The 18,834-nt window shown below is 40.9% G+C and overlaps 3 protein-coding genes across 3 annotated transcripts; 2 read left to right on the forward strand and 1 right to left on the reverse strand.

Annotated features, from left to right (window-relative positions):
* The first annotated feature begins 6,813 nt into the window (after positions 1-6,813).
* LOC102713902 (trihelix transcription factor GT-1-like) lies at positions 6,814-10,789 on the forward strand. The gene is made up of 5 exons (XM_006653481.3): positions 6,814-7,449; positions 8,028-8,066; positions 8,433-8,561; positions 8,983-9,210; positions 10,172-10,789. The coding sequence occupies exons 1-5, from the start codon at positions 6,921-6,923 to the stop codon at positions 10,375-10,377; spliced, it is 1,131 nt and encodes a 376-aa protein (XP_006653544.2). The 5' UTR covers positions 6,814-6,920; the 3' UTR covers positions 10,378-10,789.
* A 445-nt stretch (positions 10,790-11,234) lies between these two features.
* LOC102705998 (mitotic spindle checkpoint protein MAD2) lies at positions 11,235-12,632 on the reverse strand. Its single transcript, XM_006652371.3, has 6 exons — positions 12,407-12,632; positions 12,273-12,288; positions 11,971-12,101; positions 11,647-11,871; positions 11,443-11,564; positions 11,235-11,325 (listed from the first exon to the last, which is right to left on the reverse strand). Exons 1-6 carry the CDS (start codon positions 12,477-12,479, stop codon positions 11,269-11,271), a joined length of 624 nt encoding a protein of 207 aa, XP_006652434.1. The 5' UTR covers positions 12,480-12,632; the 3' UTR covers positions 11,235-11,268.
* A 2,207-nt stretch (positions 12,633-14,839) lies between these two features.
* On the forward strand, positions 14,840-18,544 carry LOC102706275 (glyceraldehyde-3-phosphate dehydrogenase 2, cytosolic). The gene is made up of 12 exons (XM_006652372.2): positions 14,840-14,923; positions 15,018-15,041; positions 15,139-15,239; positions 15,806-15,921; positions 16,006-16,105; positions 16,210-16,356; positions 16,478-16,538; positions 16,623-16,720; positions 17,341-17,483; positions 17,599-17,682; positions 17,763-17,852; positions 18,168-18,544. The coding sequence occupies exons 1-12, from the start codon at positions 14,920-14,922 to the stop codon at positions 18,211-18,213; spliced, it is 1,014 nt and encodes a 337-aa protein (XP_006652435.1). The 5' UTR covers positions 14,840-14,919; the 3' UTR covers positions 18,214-18,544.
* The last annotated feature ends 290 nt before the right edge of the window (positions 18,545-18,834 follow it).

Consider the following 18,834-nt stretch of genomic DNA (forward strand, 5'->3'; position numbering starts at 1 on the left):
GCCATGGCTACTCCGTGGTGACGGTACAAATATTATTTTGGCTTATAGTTACAGCTCGTACAACAACAAATGAATCATGTTTAGCTTAAAAAAAAGACAGACAATATATTTACGAGCGAAAATATTTATGAATAAAATTTATATATATATTCTTAGCAATTTAAAAGCAAATGCTAAAAAAAACTACAATGAAAAAACTCCAAAGTTGACTCATAATTTAATGTTGACAATTTAATTTTTATTAATACAGAAGCGAAAAAGGTGGTAATAAAAGGGATCCAAGGTGAGTCACTATTGATACATTAGGGGTAATGGGATGAGAAAACACAAATAAAATATAACAAAATCTTCTAAATGTTCATATGATTAAGATTACTATTGCTATTCCAAAGACGATTATCAAGTATTGAAACAACTATATGAAATATAAAGAAAGAAATATATCGTGCTTTATGGCACTATCAATGTTTTTGATTTCTATAGACATAATTACCTTGATACGTACGTCTAAATATGACGTGACAAATGAGTTAACGAGAAATGAGAAAAGTCCAAATAAACCGATCATATTCAAAGAGCTATCAACAGTGACAACTACTCCCTCTGCCCCATAATATATGGGATTCTGACTATTTATTAATAATTTTTGACCATTCGTCTTATTCAAAAATTTAGTGCAAATATAAAAATTTATAAGTAATACTTAAACTACTTTTAATAATAAAGAAAATAAATAATACTTTAATTTTTTTAATAAGACGAGTGGTCAAATATTGCAAATAAAAGTCAAAATACCTTATATAATCTAGGACGGAGGTAGTATTAAATCCAACCCAAAGAAAGCACTCCCACTGTCTAACAATGTAAGGATGTTTGGAATTTATCTAAAGATATTAAGGTTGTGCATTGTTGGGTGTTGGAAACTCTTACCCCGCCACAAAAAACAAAGCAACATATTAGTGCATGAGATTAGCTAAGTGTTAAAAGCCTTGAAAATGGATTAATATGTATTTTCAAAATTGACTTTTTTATATTTTTTTAAAAAATATACTGTTTAGTGATTCGGTAAATATACACTCGGAAAACGAGAGAGTAGAAGTTAGAAGGTTGTTGTTGAACACGCCCTAAGATTGAGAAAAAAAAGGATTACGACCGACGCAGATAGGAGAAGTATGTGAGAAAATAAAATAATAGGTGGTCGTGATTGGTACGACGTACTTATATTTTTAGACAAAAATTATACTCTATATGTCTTTATATATTTAGACGAGTGAGTATACAGAGAGTTAGAGACAAGCCAGAAGTCTTGTCCATTGCATTATTACAGATATAATGGTCCTACACAAATACAAGCATTTATTATATTTCTTTTTCTTATACGAAAACGACCCTAAAAACATCATGCCGGTGTCTGAGATAAAATTAAAGGATTTAAAAATTATATGGTTTTTATAGCTATTTGAGGATATAAATAATTTAACTGTTGCAAATGCAAAGTTAAAATTTGTCATAGAAAAATTGCAGGAGCAACTTTTATAGTTTATTTTTTGTTACTAGACCTATCTTTTAGAAGTACGGAGTGTAATGGAAAAAGAAGGCAGCCTGTATTGTGAAGGTTAAATGCACTCTCCCCTGTCTCAAGACAATAACCGTGGGGCTTGCTCTTAGCGTTTTCTCAGATAAATTGAGCATTTCTCGGAAACTTGAGGACTCCGCTACAAAAACACGAAGCACCTTGCGCCCCACGGAAGCACACACGGGGCACGGAAAGGCCTATCCATCCACTGACAAGGCGGGGCCACGGCTGATGTAACCTTCCTACCTCTCCCACTCCCACGCGTGCAGGCACGATCCAAGGATCCAAGGCCCCAGCGTGCCGCAACGCAACGCAAGCAGGCAGGGCATTGATTCGCGACGGATGGATAGATAAATGGATCAGCGGATGGCAGGACGGAGGTTGTTGGCCGCTGGCCACCACGCACCACCTACGCGTGTCCCGCCCCGCCCGCACACGTGGCCGCCCGCCCGGCCCCGGCCGCGGCCGCCACAGTGGGGGGTGTGGCCGTCGCGCCAGATAAAAGGGCTAGTTACTGCGTGCGTGCCCGTACCGCGGCGGCGCGGCTCACGGGCGACGTGGTGGAACGTCTACAGCTAACCTCTCGCGTCGCGCTGGATGAATCGGATACATCGAGCGGCCAACCTAAAACAGAAATTACCGAAAATCCAATACATACTAATCATCTAATTTTTATACATATATATTAATTAATATGATATATTTTAGTAAGAATTAAATAATTTATCCGAGATCCGAGGACCCTTCCAAGCGGCGAACCTAAAACAGAAATTACCGAAAATCCAATACATACTAATTATCTAATTTTTATACATATACACTAATTAATATGATATAATTTAGTAAGAATTAAATAATTTATCTGATGTCCGAGGACCCTGCAAGGGTGAATATAGGTTCGCCAGTGGATACATCACACCTCGACGGCGGCTCAGCTTTGATTCATTCGTGGCGCGCATCTGGCTAGCTAGCTACAGATCGAAGCCGTCGAGGTCGCACGAAAACGGGACGCATCGAGGCCGTGGAAAACGTGGTGGCGCGTGCCTTTCTACGGGGATCTTTTATCGGTCGCGGTCGCGGGAGGCAGAAGCTGAGATTATCCATCTCTATTTATCTATTCAAAGCCGAGATTATCTCCGTTCCGTGTGTAGCAGTAGAATGATGCAGGGGGCGGTGGTGCAGGCTTACGTGCAGCGGAGAATGGATTCCTTCCCTTGCTCTCGCCTCTCGGTGCACAGTGGCTCGCGGCAACCGGAGAGAGAACCCAAACCCTTCTTCTTATGCGGTGGATAATGGATTCCCGATTCCCTTCGTTGCAAAGCACGCTACGGCGGACAACTTTTTTCGCCGCCCACTCGCCATCGATCCGCGGTGGTAGGCGCTGACGCACGCACGCGCGCGCGCGGCTTGGCCGACACGAAAGGCTAGGCTTTCCCCGCGCGCGCGCGCGCTGGCACGCAGGAGCAGAAGCCAGGTCGCCGTGCGCCGAGGGCGAGGCGGTGACGAGTGCCGTTTTGGCGGGTACTCCACCGTCTCCCGCGTAGTGTCAAACCAGATCCAGAGGGAAGAAAGGATCAGCCAGCGTAAAAGTTGTTTTTCTTTTTAATTTCCCGGTCGTCACCGCCTATTGCTGGCCTGCCCGGCTGCCGCTGCTTCCGGCGCAGGCAAAGGCGGTGGGCTGTGCTGCGCGTCGAAGCTTCCGGCGCAAACGGATCAGGGTAGAACAGAACGTTTCGTACTGTTGTACACGTTTGGGCGTTTGGTTACCTACCACTGTTTGTTTCGTTTCGTTCCCGTTTTGTGACCAGGTCGACCATACGGTACATGCCATCGCTGTTTTTTTTAAACGAATGAAACTAGATAGCAGTAAGAGGAGATGTAATCGGTTGGCTAGGCAGGCAAACGTACGTGCAACAAAGAAAGGTTCAGCTTCAACCTCTTTTTCCTTGGACACGAAGATGCACTATTAGTTATCCGGTATAAATTACAATAATGTATTTAGGGTTACTTTGAAATGCATGATTTTACAAGATTTACTGCTCGTTTGGAACCCACTGAAACAGGAAAAGCTGAAATATAAGAATGCATGCATAGTTTTACTGTTTCAATTTTTCCAAGAGGTTAAGTAAATGAAAAGAATTTCAATTTATCCCACTTGTATGAAATTAAATTATCTATTGGTTTTTCATATTTCATTCCTACAAACTAAATAGCTTTCACATAAATTAATTATTATAAATCCAATCCTTTAATTTTATTCTCCAAACTAGATTGATATGAAAGTCCATCGGTTTTAAGTGAGGCATGAATGAGGCATGATTTGTTTCTACTAAGAATTATTATAATCTATATTATTGAGAAGCTAAATTATTATAAATTTGAGTAGAATAATCGACGAGTTGTTTGGTTCTTTGGATTATCATAGGCCTAAAAATGGGTTTGAAAAGCTAGTCTAAAATGCCCTGAACTATTCAAGGGTAGCAGAGTGGGTCTTTAGGTGTTGCTTGTTTCCAATTATTATAGATTAAATTATATAATGGACAACGAAGTGGTTAATTACGTTAAAGTGAATGATAATAGTGGGTCTTGAGCTACCCAATAATTTAAAAAATATCTATGGAGTACCCTATCAGATTATAGTGTTATATGCTATAGATTATAATAAGTTGTCATAGTAATCTAATTATCTATCTCAAATTATTTGTGTAATGTATATTACACTAATTATAAGCTAAAACAAATTGGGCCTTAGTCACCCAATATTAAAAAACACAAATTGGGAAGCTTACTATATTATACTAATATGAGTTCTATTATAATAAGCTATCACATATAAATTATTTGTTTGTTTCAAATTACTCGTAATATTAGGTCTTATTTGTTTCCACTTTGAATTAAAATTATTGTAATCTACATTATTAAACAGGTTATTGTAAGATAGATTATTGTAAGCTGAATTAGTTAATGGATGGTAAGTTGTGTAATTATTTGAAATACCTAGTGATAGTCGGTATTTAGCCACCCATGTTGCCAGAAAAAAAACTTTGTTGGACCTTATCATATTGCAATATTCTAGGCTAATTATAACAAGCCGTCAAAGTAATATGATCATTTGTTTCGTGTTATTTAATGTAATTCAGATCATAATAATTATAAATGGAGATAAACAGGGCCCAAGTAGAAGACATGTGCCGGTGTGAGCGTGACTATGGTTCTGTTCTTTTAATGAAAGATAAAGTTTTTGATTTTTAATAGCTATTTAATATAAAACTGAAAATATATTCAACAAAATTAAGATGATAAATTTATATATAATTATTTAAAAATACACCGTTTAAATATGTGCAAAAGCTGACAAATTTCTGTGAGACCTGTGGACCATGGACCCAGCCCGGTTGAGCAAAAGAACGGGGACTCTTTCCTCGTGCAATTTTTGATGGGCATGATCATTATTAGTCCACGCTGGTCACGGTCGAGACGGGCCGAACAGACTGAGCGTCATTGGGCCGTCAAGTTAGGAACGCCGGATACACTAGCCACTGCTGTTGTTCCGATGCATAAATGGCGTGTTCTCTCAGATCTGGTTCGAAGAAACGTCAGGCTCTTCAGATTGAGCCAACAGCGTGTGCAAACTTGTGGGCCTTGTTTCAGATTTGGAATAAATTGAAAACACTATATTAATTTCTATTCTGATATTTGATGTTTTCGTGTTAAAATTAGATCTGCTTACCTAGGACTTAATCTTGATACCAATCCATAATCAAAGTCGAATTGTGAGCCTGTTAACAAATATTTTCTTTTCAAACTTTGACGAAACAATGACATGCTCTTACATCAATACATTGGTTCTCCAGGCACTTCACTCCCAGAGTTTGACGTGGTCAGAATTTGAAACTTACTGTGGACATTTTTATTGTAACTTAATTTTTAACGTTACTTTTTAAATTGCTAATAACACATATAAAAATTTTACTCCTATTTTCCATGGTTAATAATCGGCTATAGTCCAAACGACATGACACTTAATTTCTAACTGATCAGTACGATCTTTGCTCGTGCAGTTCGGTGGCAAACTCGGTTGTATTATCATGACAATCTAGTTTTGAATCTGTTGTGCATTGAGCAATGAATTTGGGATCATCTTTTCGCTTTTTAAATGAAAATATAAAACATCTTTTCAAATAAATAATTTATAGGTAAAACTTTTATATATATGCTTTTAGTCATCTAAAAGACAATAAAATAAACCGCAATAAAAAAAATCCTAAAATTAACTTTAAAATTAAGATCAAACATTTAAATTTTGGCTTATAAGTATAAGCGAAAACAAAAAGATAGGGAAGACGATGTTTACCGCATTTCATATATTTTGCCACGTGGCATGAGACTCACACTTTAGAATGAGTGTATTTTTGTCGAATTTACAACCCATATATCATGTTAGGTTTATAATCATGCATGACACCAGTCTGACATAGTCCATGCCTTTGTTCCTTGTTTGATGCTACATTTATTTCAAAATAACATTATATGGAGGGAAACTATGGAATGACATATATCGTTTCAGAATAGGATAAACCTGGTATACGTATATCTGCTTTGATATCTAGTTATCAATCTATCATGTTCATAGGATACCATTTTTAGCTCTAAATCATATTTGACATACTCTATTTATCTCAAAATAAATTCATCTTTGAGCCATCTCTATATCAGATTTTATAAAAGTACAAAATAAATGTATTAGAACGGTATAAGTGAAGAAAATATACATTATAATTTGATAGAGTAAATTGTATTACTCCCTCCGTTTCATGATGTAAGATGTTTGACTTTTTTGTTTGCCATGTTTGATCATTTGTCTTATTCAAAAAATTATAGAAATATCATTTGTTTTCCTTGTGGCATACTTTATTATTAGAAAAAATTTAAGCACAACTTTTTATTTTTTATATTTATACTAAATTTTTAAATAAGATGAATGGTCAAATGTTACATAAAAAGTTAAACATTTTGCGTTATGAAATGGGTAGCGTGGACTTTTTTCCTTTTGGATTGGTATGCGTGGCCCATGCGAAAAATGAAGTTATTTTGCCGTAATAGGAACTCGGTACATTTGGGTTTGGCCTGGCTTACTAGTCATTTCGGGCCATGATCTGGGCAGACCGGGCCGGGCCCGAGCGTCAGTGAGCCGTGGTACTCGCCTCGCCCCGATTCTCCTCGTCTCCGCTCCCCACTGCTGCCACCACCGCTCCGGTCCGGTCACCCCCCTCTCATCGGCGGCCGCCCTCTCGCATCGCACGCAGTGCCACTCCCCCGAGCCCCCGCGCCGGCCGCCGCTGCCATGCTCCTCTCCGGACCGTCGCCGCAGCAGCCCACCCCGCCGCTGCTCCTCCCGGAGAGCAGCGGCGAGGACGGCGGCCACGACTCCTCCTCCCGCGCGGCGGCGTCGGTGGGCGGCGGCGGCGGCGGCCCCAAGAAGCGCGCCGAGACGTGGGTGCAGGACGAGACCCTCTGCCTCATCGCGCTGCGCCGGGAGATGGACTCCCACTTCAACACCTCCAAGTCCAACAAGCACCTCTGGGAGGCCATCTCGGGGAGGATGCGGGAGCAGGGCTACGACCGCTCCCCGACCATGTGCACCGACAAGTGGCGGAACCTGCTCAAGGAGTTCAAAAAGGCGCGCAGCCACTCGCGGGGCGGGGCCGGCGCCGTGGGCGCCGGCGGGAATTGCCCCGCCAAGATGGCGTGCTACAAGGAGATCGACGACTTGCTCAAGCGCCGCGGGAAGCCGGCCGGTGGCCATGTGAAAAGCCCCACGGTCACCTCCAACTCCAAGATCGATTCCTACCTGCAATTCACGGCGGACAAGGGTATGCCTCAGTCTTCTGATCAAAACGGGCATCCCTTGCCTGATGTGTCGAATATAGTCACTTTAACTACTGGTCTGAGTAGCATGTGGATAAGTTTACAACTTTAAATCTCGTTCAATGGCCATGGATGAGCTGTTAATCAAGCTATACAATAACAATTTTTCCTCCCCTCAACACTAATCACTAGTTAATCAAGCTGTCAGAAGTACACAAATTACTTTCTGTGTAGTTCATTGGCTGAGTAATGGCATATGTTTGTGTAATTGTAAGTTAGTCTGTTTAACATTACTGAGCCACATGTTGTAAGAAAATTCAGTTCTGATTGCTAAGTTAAGGTTCTATTTGCAGTAAGTCTGTGGCTCTGTTGAGTTTTGAGTTATGCATCTATGTCCATGCGAGTATGCACTATGCAGGCATGGTTTTCACAATTGAGGGGTGTAAAATAAACAATGTTGATGTTAGTGTGGAAAACTGAAAATTAAACTTCAGCACTATTGTCATTGTTCATGCTTATACTTGTCTTCTGCTATTTTGACCTTTGTTTTTTCATGGACTAATATTCTGACCCTTCTATCTAGGTTTTGAAGATGCTAACATTCCTTTTGGCCCTGTTGAAGGTATTGAATGTCATTCACATGCAATAATTTTTGTATATGCTATGGCCTTTTACTTGCTTGGCTCAATTGTTTTGACATAGCAAGTTTCATATAAAGTCATCTGTGGTCTAGTCGTTTTCCATTTTTACATCAAACATCAAAAATTATCTTTTAGTCACTTCAGTGGTCAATTTTTGAATTTTGAATTTATTATATTCCCTTTCTAAGCATCGGATTGGCTCTATTCATGGGAATCGGTACAAAAATGCTTATATTGTGGTACAAACTTTGAATCCTAGAAATGCTTACATATTGGGACGGAGGAAGTACATATTAATGCATCTGATGTAGTTTACTCTGACTCCTTTGCCTTTTTCTGTTTTGCAGCAAATGGCAGATCCTTGCTAAGCGTCGAAGATCGACTAGAGCCTGACAGTCATCCACTTGCGTTAACAGCTGATGCAGTTGCAACCAACGGTGTGAATCCATGGAACTGGAGAGACACCTCTACCAACGGTATTAATCCAAACACACTAAAAGCGATAATATTCTGGACTTCTATGGCAGTGGAATTGGAAATATTGCTGTTTGGTGTGGCTTATGAACTTGATTTAGCTTTCATTGGATGGTATTTGTTTTGATTGCATGAACTTCTTGTTCCTTTGAGAAATAGTAATGTGAAATGGTTCGTAAATCACTGAACTTAACTAACTGTTGATCCTGAAATATGGAGCAGCTGTTGGCTCTCTTTTTCCTTCTCGCTGTTATTGTTTCAATTTGTTTCTACCCATACAACTACAGACTCCACATTCTTTATTTTTTACAGAAGCTATAAGTTAATGACTGCAGCTGATACTAAAACTCTATATTTTTTGTGTTAATTATTTTGTGGAACTTTGTTTTATGTTGTATTTGTTGGGAAATGTGCCTCATACAGGTGGAGATAATCAGGTTACTTTTGGTGGGAGAGTGATTTTAGTCAAGTGGGGTGATTACACTAAAAGAATTGGTATTGATGGTACTGCGGAAGCAATTAAAGAAGCCATCAAATCGGCATTTGGTCTAAGAACAAGGCGGGCTTTTTGGCTTGAAGATGAGGATGAGGTTGTCCGTTCATTGGACAGGGATATGCCAGTTGGAACATACACACTTCATCTTGATAACGGTAATTGTACAATGTTCTCTGCGTGGGAGTAAGATTTTTATTTTCTTCAGAACTAGAAATATCATAGTATATTATTTTTGTAAGCAGCGGATAGTTCTATGATAACGACAACTTTTTTTTTGTTGCTGCTGCTGTTGTGTGTGTGTTGGTGGGGGTGGGGGTGGGGGGGATTGTTATTTCCCACAACAAAGGCAACACAATACGTTCCAGCATATCTAGTTTAGGACAAACATTAGGACCATTTGTAAGGCTTTGCGATTTCAGAAAGTCTTTTTCAGTTTGTTTATGACTGTGTTAGTGCAATTTGTCCCTACCCAACCAAGGAATGAAAGCAAGCAACCATGTGAACATTGAATTCTTGTTTTAGTTTTCTTCTGGCCTTCTGGTTGACCTAACTAGTTCATGTTGGTTGTCTGTGCAGCTTTGTGTCCTTGTTGCTAATTTCTGTCGAAATATTGTTTGTTAACTGTTCCTGGTTTGATGAAAACATTGTACCGGGACTATTTGTATAATAGTGATACATGCTGGTCAGCATTTACTTTTGGGTGACACCAGTCATGAATGACACTCTTAAGTAGAAGCAAACTTCAAAACTCTAATAGTAATACACTTCTCAATTTATTAATATGTTGTTTTCATTACCAAATAAGAATTAGTGTGTGGTGAAGTTCATTTTTTAACTCTACTGAAGGTTGTTGTTCATCAACCCCTACACCCTTCCATACCAAATATCGTCATTTTAAACCTCTCAACAATTTCCTAAATGCAGGTCATTTTGGAATTTCTAAGTGCTTTTTCTTCTTTTTTCTCCTTCCATGTTTGCCTTCCCCGGTAAATGCTAAAAATGATGTGTTTTCGAATGTAATATAAATGAAGGACAGCAAGGTTGAGATAGAATGGTTTTGATCTAGTCACTACTGAAGGGTGTGATCCAAGCTCATTCTGCGTTCAATGTTTGCAGGGATGACCATCAAGCTATATATGTTTGAAAATGATGAAGTCCGGACGGAAGATAAAACATTCTACACTGAAGAGGACTTTCGAGATTTTCTCTCACGGCGTGGTTGGACACTGCTTAGGGAGTATTCAGGCTACAGAATTGCTGATACTCTTGACGACCTTCGCCCTGGTGTGATTTACGAGGGGATGCGATCACTTGGTGATTGATTGGTAACCTTGCCTGACCAAGGCATATACTATATGTCCAAAGTAGATATCATCTTTGAATGCAATCTGAAGCCAAGCAGAGTCCCTGGTTATTGTAAAATTAGCTATTGGCATCTTGGCCTAAGCTAGTTTCAAATGTCCATGCAGAGAAAGGAGAAAAAGTTATACTGGATATACAATGGTTACCCTAAGTAAATAGCCTTGGAACTTGAAAATTGGAAATATGATCATTCATCAAGGTGCAAGCTCTCTGAAGATCCAAATTTCCAATGTGGGTTGGCTGAGCACAAAAATTACAGCTTAAATGAGCTGTAGTTACTGCCAACAGTTCCTGGGGTCCCTCTGATTTGTGTAAATGTAGCTGTTTAGCATCTTGATGTAAGATTCCTATGTGTTACTCCTGCTGATGCAGAACCGTAATTCATTCATTAGATATGTAATTTGCCTGGACATCGGAGGAGGTCTGACAAAAGTAGTACTCCGTGTATAGCAGCCTTGGAGCAAAAGTGCAATGCGTCCTGAGATTGAAGGTTGGCAGGCAAAGTACAAAATTACTCGACAAAATACGGTTTTCACAGTTTCACAGAGCATCACTTCGCACCTTGAATCTTACTGCAGGACTCTGAAAGCGCGAGGTGAAATAGATGATTGAACACGATAATCAGTCGATGCATTCGCTCAGAGGAAATTTTCAATCCAGATTTCAAATGCACGCAAAGCAAAGCAGCGATACACAGTCGATTCTCCCAAAGGAAGAGCAGCAGCAGAGCAGAGTTCGTCAGTCAGTCAGTGGCTAGGCGTAGATGAACGAACGATTCACACAAGCATCACGCCTTTAGCTTAGCCAGCAGCGTTCTCCTCGCCTCGTGGCAGCTCCGCTCCTCTCTACTACTACTCCTCGTCCCACTCGTCGACCTTGTAGGAGACGAGCGTGTCCACCTTGTGAATCTGCCATGGCAAGAACCCGCGCCGCTGTCAGCAACATGAAGCAAAAAAAAAAAAAAAAAAACGGCAAGGGAGCATGAATGGAGCGGAGCTGATGCTAGTGTCTTTTTCTTTTTTCACCTTGGTATCGAAAGAATGCAGCTTCACCATCTGCGGGTTGTCGATGAGCTTGGCGTCGCTCTCCACCCAGGTGAAGGGCACGGCGACGTCCGTGTCGGTGTACGCCAGCACGTCGAAAATGCCTGCCCGGTCGACCGCAGAGCGGAGCAGGTCAGTACGCCGACGGAATCGACGCGAGAGAGGTTGGTGGTGGCGGTGGCTTACATGGCTCGTCGAGGCAGGGGAGGTAGGTGATGCAGGAGGCGACCTGGCGCATGATGGCCTGGATCTCCCGCATGATCTCCTTGTCGCTCTTCTCCTTGATCACGCCCTTGTCGACGACCTCCGGGTCGGTCTGGATGCTGAAGTTCCAGCGCTCCAGCACCTCGGAGGTGGCCTTGCTCATGATGACCAGCACGATCCTCTGCAGCTTCCCGGCCTCCAGCCACTCTGTGCGGCAAGCAGAACCCCCCCCCCCCCAAGAATCAAAAAGATCAATCAGCGGCAATGCAAAGACCCAACCGGGGGGCTAGCGTTCCTTGTCTGAACCTGAGAGCTGGGTGTTGAGGTTGGCGATGAAGGTCTTGACCCCTTCGTCCTGCGTGAGCAGCATGGTGAGGCCGTACTTCTTCACCTTGGTGAAGCTCTCCTCCGGGTACACCCCGCGGTTGTACAGGATGCTGCGCCCACCAACCAAAAGAACACAAACACACACGATGGATCAAAAAAAGAGAGAGAGAGAGAAACAATCCTGAAACTGCATCGGCCTTTTTTTTTTGACAAAAGAAATGAAGAAAAAGCGTCGGCGACAGCGGCGCCGTCGATCCGGCACCCCAGCCGCGAGCGCGCACCTGTTCGCCGCGTAGCCTGCAATACCCACGAGAGAAGCACTCGATCAAACACCTGCTGCTGCTGGGCGTACGGGGGCGACCCAGCTGACGAGGACGAACTAAACGGAGGTCGGAGCGGGCGGGGATCGACTCACCGAAGAACTCGCTGACGATGGCGGCGGAGCCCCGCAGCGTGATGATGTCCTTGGATGCCGTCCTCGACGCCATCTCCTCTCCCCCCACCGGGGCTCCTGGTCTCCCTCGCCTCCTTAACTGCGGCGGCGGTGGCGGCGGCAGAGGCAACAACGGCTAGTGGAGTGGATCGGCTGCGGCGCTTGGGAACTTGGGTCGTTTTTTTTTTCTTTCTCGGGAGCGTTTGGGTCGTGCGGTGCGGGGGTGGAGGAGGCCACGAGGGGCGGAGTTTTTAAAGGTGGGCCGGACCGGCGCTCCCAACGGTCGTGTGGGAGGGTGGGCCAGTGGGCTTCCGGTGGCGCGATTCGCCCGAGCCGGGGCGCTCTCCTTTTTTGTTTTTCCTCTCGTTGAAGTTGTATGGTACTGGCACGGCGATGTGTTCTTTTGAAGATTACGAATAAAAGATAAAAGGTTATCTGATTTGTGCTAAGTATTTAATAATATAGACGATAGTATAAATTAATATAAATTTAAAAATATACTTTATAAATATGACATAATGAACTTCTCGATATAATTTTTTTAAAAATATATAATCTTTAGCAGTTCTGAAAGTGAACACGTAAAAGTCGAGAAAAAATCTTAGAAATTTCTACCCTAAAGAACACAACCGATCGTATCTCTTATGTTCAGTGTCGTATCTAGTATTTTATTATGGGTGGTCCAACTTACATAAATTTTTTTATTATCACAAATATAACATACAATATGTGATAGAAAAATAAAGTTTATCTTAATTACATTTTGCATAAGTTAATAAATGATATTTCTTTCTATTTTTATTATATATATAGATAGATAGAGAGTGGCTTAAGCTGCGATTTTGATGGTTCCAGGACCACCATCTAGATTCGCTATATTTATCTATTAGTGTTATTAGCAATAAAACGATAATTTATGAGTAATGCTTTTATGCGCTTGTCTATAGGGACACATATTGTGAGATAAACTTTGTTTGAAAAAACCATAAAATTGTGAATTGTGGATTAAGCGTGGGGAGGGAGGGAGTGTTACTGCCGCCAACGGGCCCATTGCCCAGAGCGATCAAAAAATTTTTTTTGTGATTATTATTAGAGTTTTAAAATCTAGAGATGAAACTATACAGTGACAAAAAAAAACGAAAATAAACTCTTACATTCAGTTCCAGACTTTAAACTTTTACCATTGATTATAAGTTAACAAGCAAACAAATGATAAGCTGGGCTTATCTGGCCACATAAGCTGCAAAAATAATCTTCGATAAAATGACCAAAAGTAAATCTGAATGGTTTTTGAAAGCTTTGTGAAGTACTATGATTTTAAACTTAGAACGACGTGTCTAAAACCATTAATTAGTATTTTGTAATTACCTTTTTTATTTGAAACTAATTTGAATATAATTTACATTTATTTTGATTATGTTTTTTGGGAAGCGAATTATATCAAGAGTAAGTTTTATTTGAAACTTTAGGTATAACCTTTTGTTCTATAAAAATGATGGTTTTCAGTCACTGGTTAAAGGTTTGGAGAAATTTTCCATAGGACCCTCGAAGTTCACGCATTTGTTGCAAGATACCAAAGTTCTTTTTTATCTTTAGATCGTTAAGAGTATGCATATAAATTTTTATTTAAAAAATATTTTTTATTTGTAATATACCGTTTGGCTTTTCCCATGAAACATATAGACAATCGTCCCTACCTATTCTTCTCATTTGCTAATAATGGTCAATGCTAATATACTATCATCATATGTATGGTAATGTATTATTACGTTACTACCTTTAGGTCAATAATTCATATCGGTTTGGGGAAAAGTGTGATCATTTTATAATTTTAAATATTAACTTTTAAATTATTTAGTTTAAAGTAATTTAATAAAATTGAAAATGTATGTATTTTTGATTTAATAGAAAATCATAGTTAAAGATACATTCTGAAAATCGTGTTATCATTTGAAATGATAATAATTATAAAATTAGATGAGATCGTCCGTTGAAAAATGAATTTATACCTTTCTAATTCAAAACTAGTTCCAATATATTTCTTGATAAGGAAGAGGAGAGATCTTGAATGACATAATATATTTCTTGATCAGAATGACAAGAGATCTCCAATGACTGATAATTAATTTTGATTATACTGTATCGATCTTCTTGGGGAGGAAGCCATATTGCTCCTTTCGTGGGCCCCAAATCCAGCAGCGGTCCAACGTTTCTCCCCCACCCACAGGAACCTTCTGGAAACCCACGCCCTCCTCCTGACGGGCGACGTGGCGCATCCTCCTCCGTCCAATGTCCCCCTCCCGATTCAATCCGACGGCCCCGATCCGATCCCTAGGACCGCGGGCACAGCGCCCTGGTTCCTCCGGCGAGCCCAGCTCTATATAAAGGCGAGCAGCCCAACTGGCACCACCCATTCCTCGCGTCGCATCGCACTCTGCATCCCATCCCTGTCTCTCTCTCTCGCACGGTCTCGCTTTGTTCAGATCGAAATCGAAATGGGTAACTCCGCCATCTGATACCGATCTCGATCTGTTCTTCCGTTCTGATGAATGGAGTGATTTGTGCTGATCTGTATTTTTTTGCGGTTCTGCAGCGAAGATCAAGATCGGGATCAACGGTGAGTACGGCCCCGTTTCCAGATCTGTGTGTTGGGCCGTGTTTTTTTTGCGGTTTTGGAGGGACTTTTGATGGTGTTTTTGGGTGGTGGGTTGTAGGATTCGGAAGGATCGGGAGGCTCGTGGCCCGGGTTGCCCTGCAGAGCGACGATGTCGAGCTCGTCGCCGTCAACGACCCCTTCATCACCACTGACTACATGGTATCGCTCCTGCCTTGCATTGATCTATCTATCAGTTTGTGGGTAGATGTGAGCGGATGGTTGTTTTCTTCCAGATCTACTCCCCTTTTTAGTTAGTAGTTGGTTTCAGGGTTTAGGAGGTTATCACAATTTGTTAGTGTGGTTTTGACTGGCTTTACACCAGTATATTTATCTATACACAGTTTTCTGTTGGTGTGTATTATATTCTCGTGGTAATTAGATCTGTGGGTTGGATTTGAATAGGAATATTAATGTGTCAATCAGTCGATCGGATAGTCGTTGATTTGTTTCTTAAGATGCATTTACACAGACAAACAAAATCATGTGACTGTACTAGCTGGCAGCTGCTGGCCTGCTGCAATGTTGTGCTGCAACTGTACTGCGTTGCTTCGTCGAAGTGATACTGTTTATTTGAGATGTGTTGCCATACCATATTCACTTATTTGTCCCTAGTTTGTTTTGGCTTGATGGTTAAATGTCTAGTTTTTTACATTTCATCTTAGGAGTGATCCAATCATCTAGGCGATATGGTTTGGTCATAACTTGTTTGTTCCCATTTCCTGCAGACTTACATGTTCAAGTATGACACTGTGCACGGCCAGTGGAAGCATCACGAGGTTAAGGTGAAGGACTCAAAGACCCTTCTCTTTGGTGAGAAGGAGGTCACCGTGTTTGGCTGCAGGTTTGTCAATTTTAACTCCGCACTGTTGCCTGATGTTACCATGATCAGCATACCATATCGCTGAAGCTTAATTTCTCTGTGCAGGAACCCTGAGGAGATCCCCTGGGGTGAGACTGGTGCTGAGTTTGTTGTGGAGTCCACTGGTGTTTTCACTGACAAGGACAAGGCTGCTGCTCACCTGAAGGTATTTTCTGGGAAATTCAACATGTTGCTGTTGGATTGCGTGGTATCGTTACAATCCATAAGAAGAATGATGCTCATGGTCTCTTGTGTGTTTAAAATTTACAGGGTGGTGCTAAGAAGGTTGTCATCTCTGCTCCCAGCAAGGATGCTCCCATGTTTGTTGTTGGTGTCAATGAGAATGAGTACAAGCCTGACATCAACATTGTGTCCAACGCTAGCTGCACCACCAACTGCCTTGCTCCACTTGCCAAGGTGTGTTCTGTGTTCCTCACTCAGTTTTCACATGCCTGCAGTTATAAATTGTGCTGCAATGCAAAATATTGGTCACTTCTGCCATGTGAAGCTTTGTCCTAATTAGATCGTCTGCCTGCAGGTTATCAATGACAGATTTGGCATTGTTGAGGGTTTGATGACAACTGTCCATGCAATCACTGGTACGATTGTGAAATACTTTTGACATTCTTCAACGTTGACTTTCAGCTTCACATTTCTTTAATGTTATACTGTTATTCATACAGCCACTCAGAAGACTGTTGATGGACCCTCGGCCAAGGACTGGAGGGGTGGAAGGGCTGCCAGTTTCAACATCATCCCAAGCAGCACTGGAGCTGCAAAGGTGAACATTAGATTTAATTATCATACTGTATGCTATGGATCAGCATCCATGATTATTCCTGTCTGTACATATTAGGTGCATTAGTTAGTAATGAATTTTGTTAAGACTAAATGCTGAAGATAAGACAACGCTTTGTTAACTTTCTTCCAGTTGGTGGGTTCAACTTCTGTTAACATCAACAGTGATTTGCTGAGGATCTCTTTGAATGCATTTGTCACATGTATCTTGTCACTTGTATGTTTCATAATATCTATTTAACATCTGTTGTCTTTTCTATGTCAAACAAAACGTTTGAACGCAGTATTTACTTTCTGTCAAAGATTAAGCTACAGCTTCATATCATAAACAGTTCAAGTTACTTCTTTTGTTCCAACTGTACCAACGAACTATTACATATAGCAGCTGTACCAATTAACCATTCCATATAGCTTCTGTCCCAAACGCTTCGTTGTTTGTATCCTGTTTTCCTTCAGCATAGTCTCTGGAAGTGCAGCCCTTTGTGTCTAAGTTGTAAATTCAAAAGCTGAACTCATATTTTAAGAATTTTGTATTTAGATTTGTATAGCCTTTTGCCATTATGCTAATCCTGTTTTGGGGAATTGTTGCTTAAAACTTGTTAGGCTGTCGGCAAAGTGCTTCCTGCTCTCAATGGAAAGTTGACTGGTATGGCTTTCCGTGTTCCAACTGTGGACGTCTCTGTCGTTGATTTGACTGTCAGGCTTGAGAAGGCAGCTTCGTACGATCAGATCAAGGCAGCTATCAAGTAAGTGCAGTGTAGAAAGTAGAAGTGCCCTTGCGGAAAGTGAATAGATCATCATACTGGGTTATACCAGCGCATCAATACTAAGGTTAGCATTGACATCTGTTCTATTTTCCAGGGAGGAGTCTGAGGGGAAACTCAAGGGAATTTTGGGTTATGTTGAGGAGGACCTTGTTTCCACAGACTTCCAGGGAGATAACAGGTTTGGCTGTTTATATTCATCTTATATTTTGATACTGGGTTACTCGACGCCCCTGACCTCTTTAGCTGTGTGTAAAACAGGTCAAGCATCTTTGATGCGAAGGCTGGTATTGCTCTCAATGACAACTTTGTTAAGCTTGTGTCCTGGTATGACAACGAGTGGGGATACAGGTAAGCATTGCAATGTGCATTATATGCGATTCCATGCTGATTGCGTGATTGATTCGTAGTTCATATGCTAAATCAGTAAAAAGTTTTTTCGGTATTGTCCTTAGATCCCTACATTTATGCTAGATTTCTGCTGAACTAGATTACTTTGTCAAGTTGCTTATCATCTTATGTAGATGGCATCCCTGATCACAAGGCTACTTGGACTTTCTTAGAGAATGCTGTATTGTCACTCCGTAGATCGCTCAAGTGCTGAAGACTCGTTCTTTGTTCAGATATTTTTCGTATATTAACCCAGTTATTTTTTTTCAATTTCAGCACTCGCGTTGTTGACCTTATCCGTCACATGTACAAGAGCCAATAGATCGCTCAAGAGTTGAAGACTCGAGTCTTTCGTATGAAATGGAGTTACAGAGAACTCCTGAAAATAAGTCGGACCTTCTCCGAGCTATTAGAGCTTTTGTTAGCGTATGCTGCTTGTTATTTTCCCATTGTTTTCTGTAAAACTCGGTGTAAGGTTAACTTGTACTTTATCTTAGTGCTTTATAATATTTGTTTTTGAATTTGAAAATTTACTGGTGTTTGGTGAGAAGCCCTTGAAGGGTGAGATGGCTGCACTGTGGAATGTTAGTACTCCGTAACTCGGTTTACGTTCACTGGATTTAGATTTGAGAAGGTTAGCACTTAAACAGTCACGGAAGTGTGTTAGCTTAGTTCGTTCCAGTTTCTCTGTTTGGTTTCAGTCGGTTTGTCTGTCCCAATTTCATCTATAGTCAATCTAATAGCTGATACCTATAAAATATCAATACATTGTTTTATATATTATATAAATATTTTATTTTGAAACCCGTGTACAGCTGGTTACAAATTAGTAGTCCATATTTTTTATCTCTTTAAAATATGTTTGTAGCTGGTTTATATAGCCTGCAATTGTTATGCTCTTATGACTTTGGGTAAATAAACAGTTGGAGTAAACTATAGAATA

Source organism: Oryza brachyantha, chromosome 4 (assembly GCF_000231095.2).
Source record: "Oryza brachyantha chromosome 4, ObraRS2, whole genome shotgun sequence".
Classification (NCBI taxonomy): domain Eukaryota; kingdom Viridiplantae; phylum Streptophyta; class Magnoliopsida; order Poales; family Poaceae; genus Oryza; species Oryza brachyantha.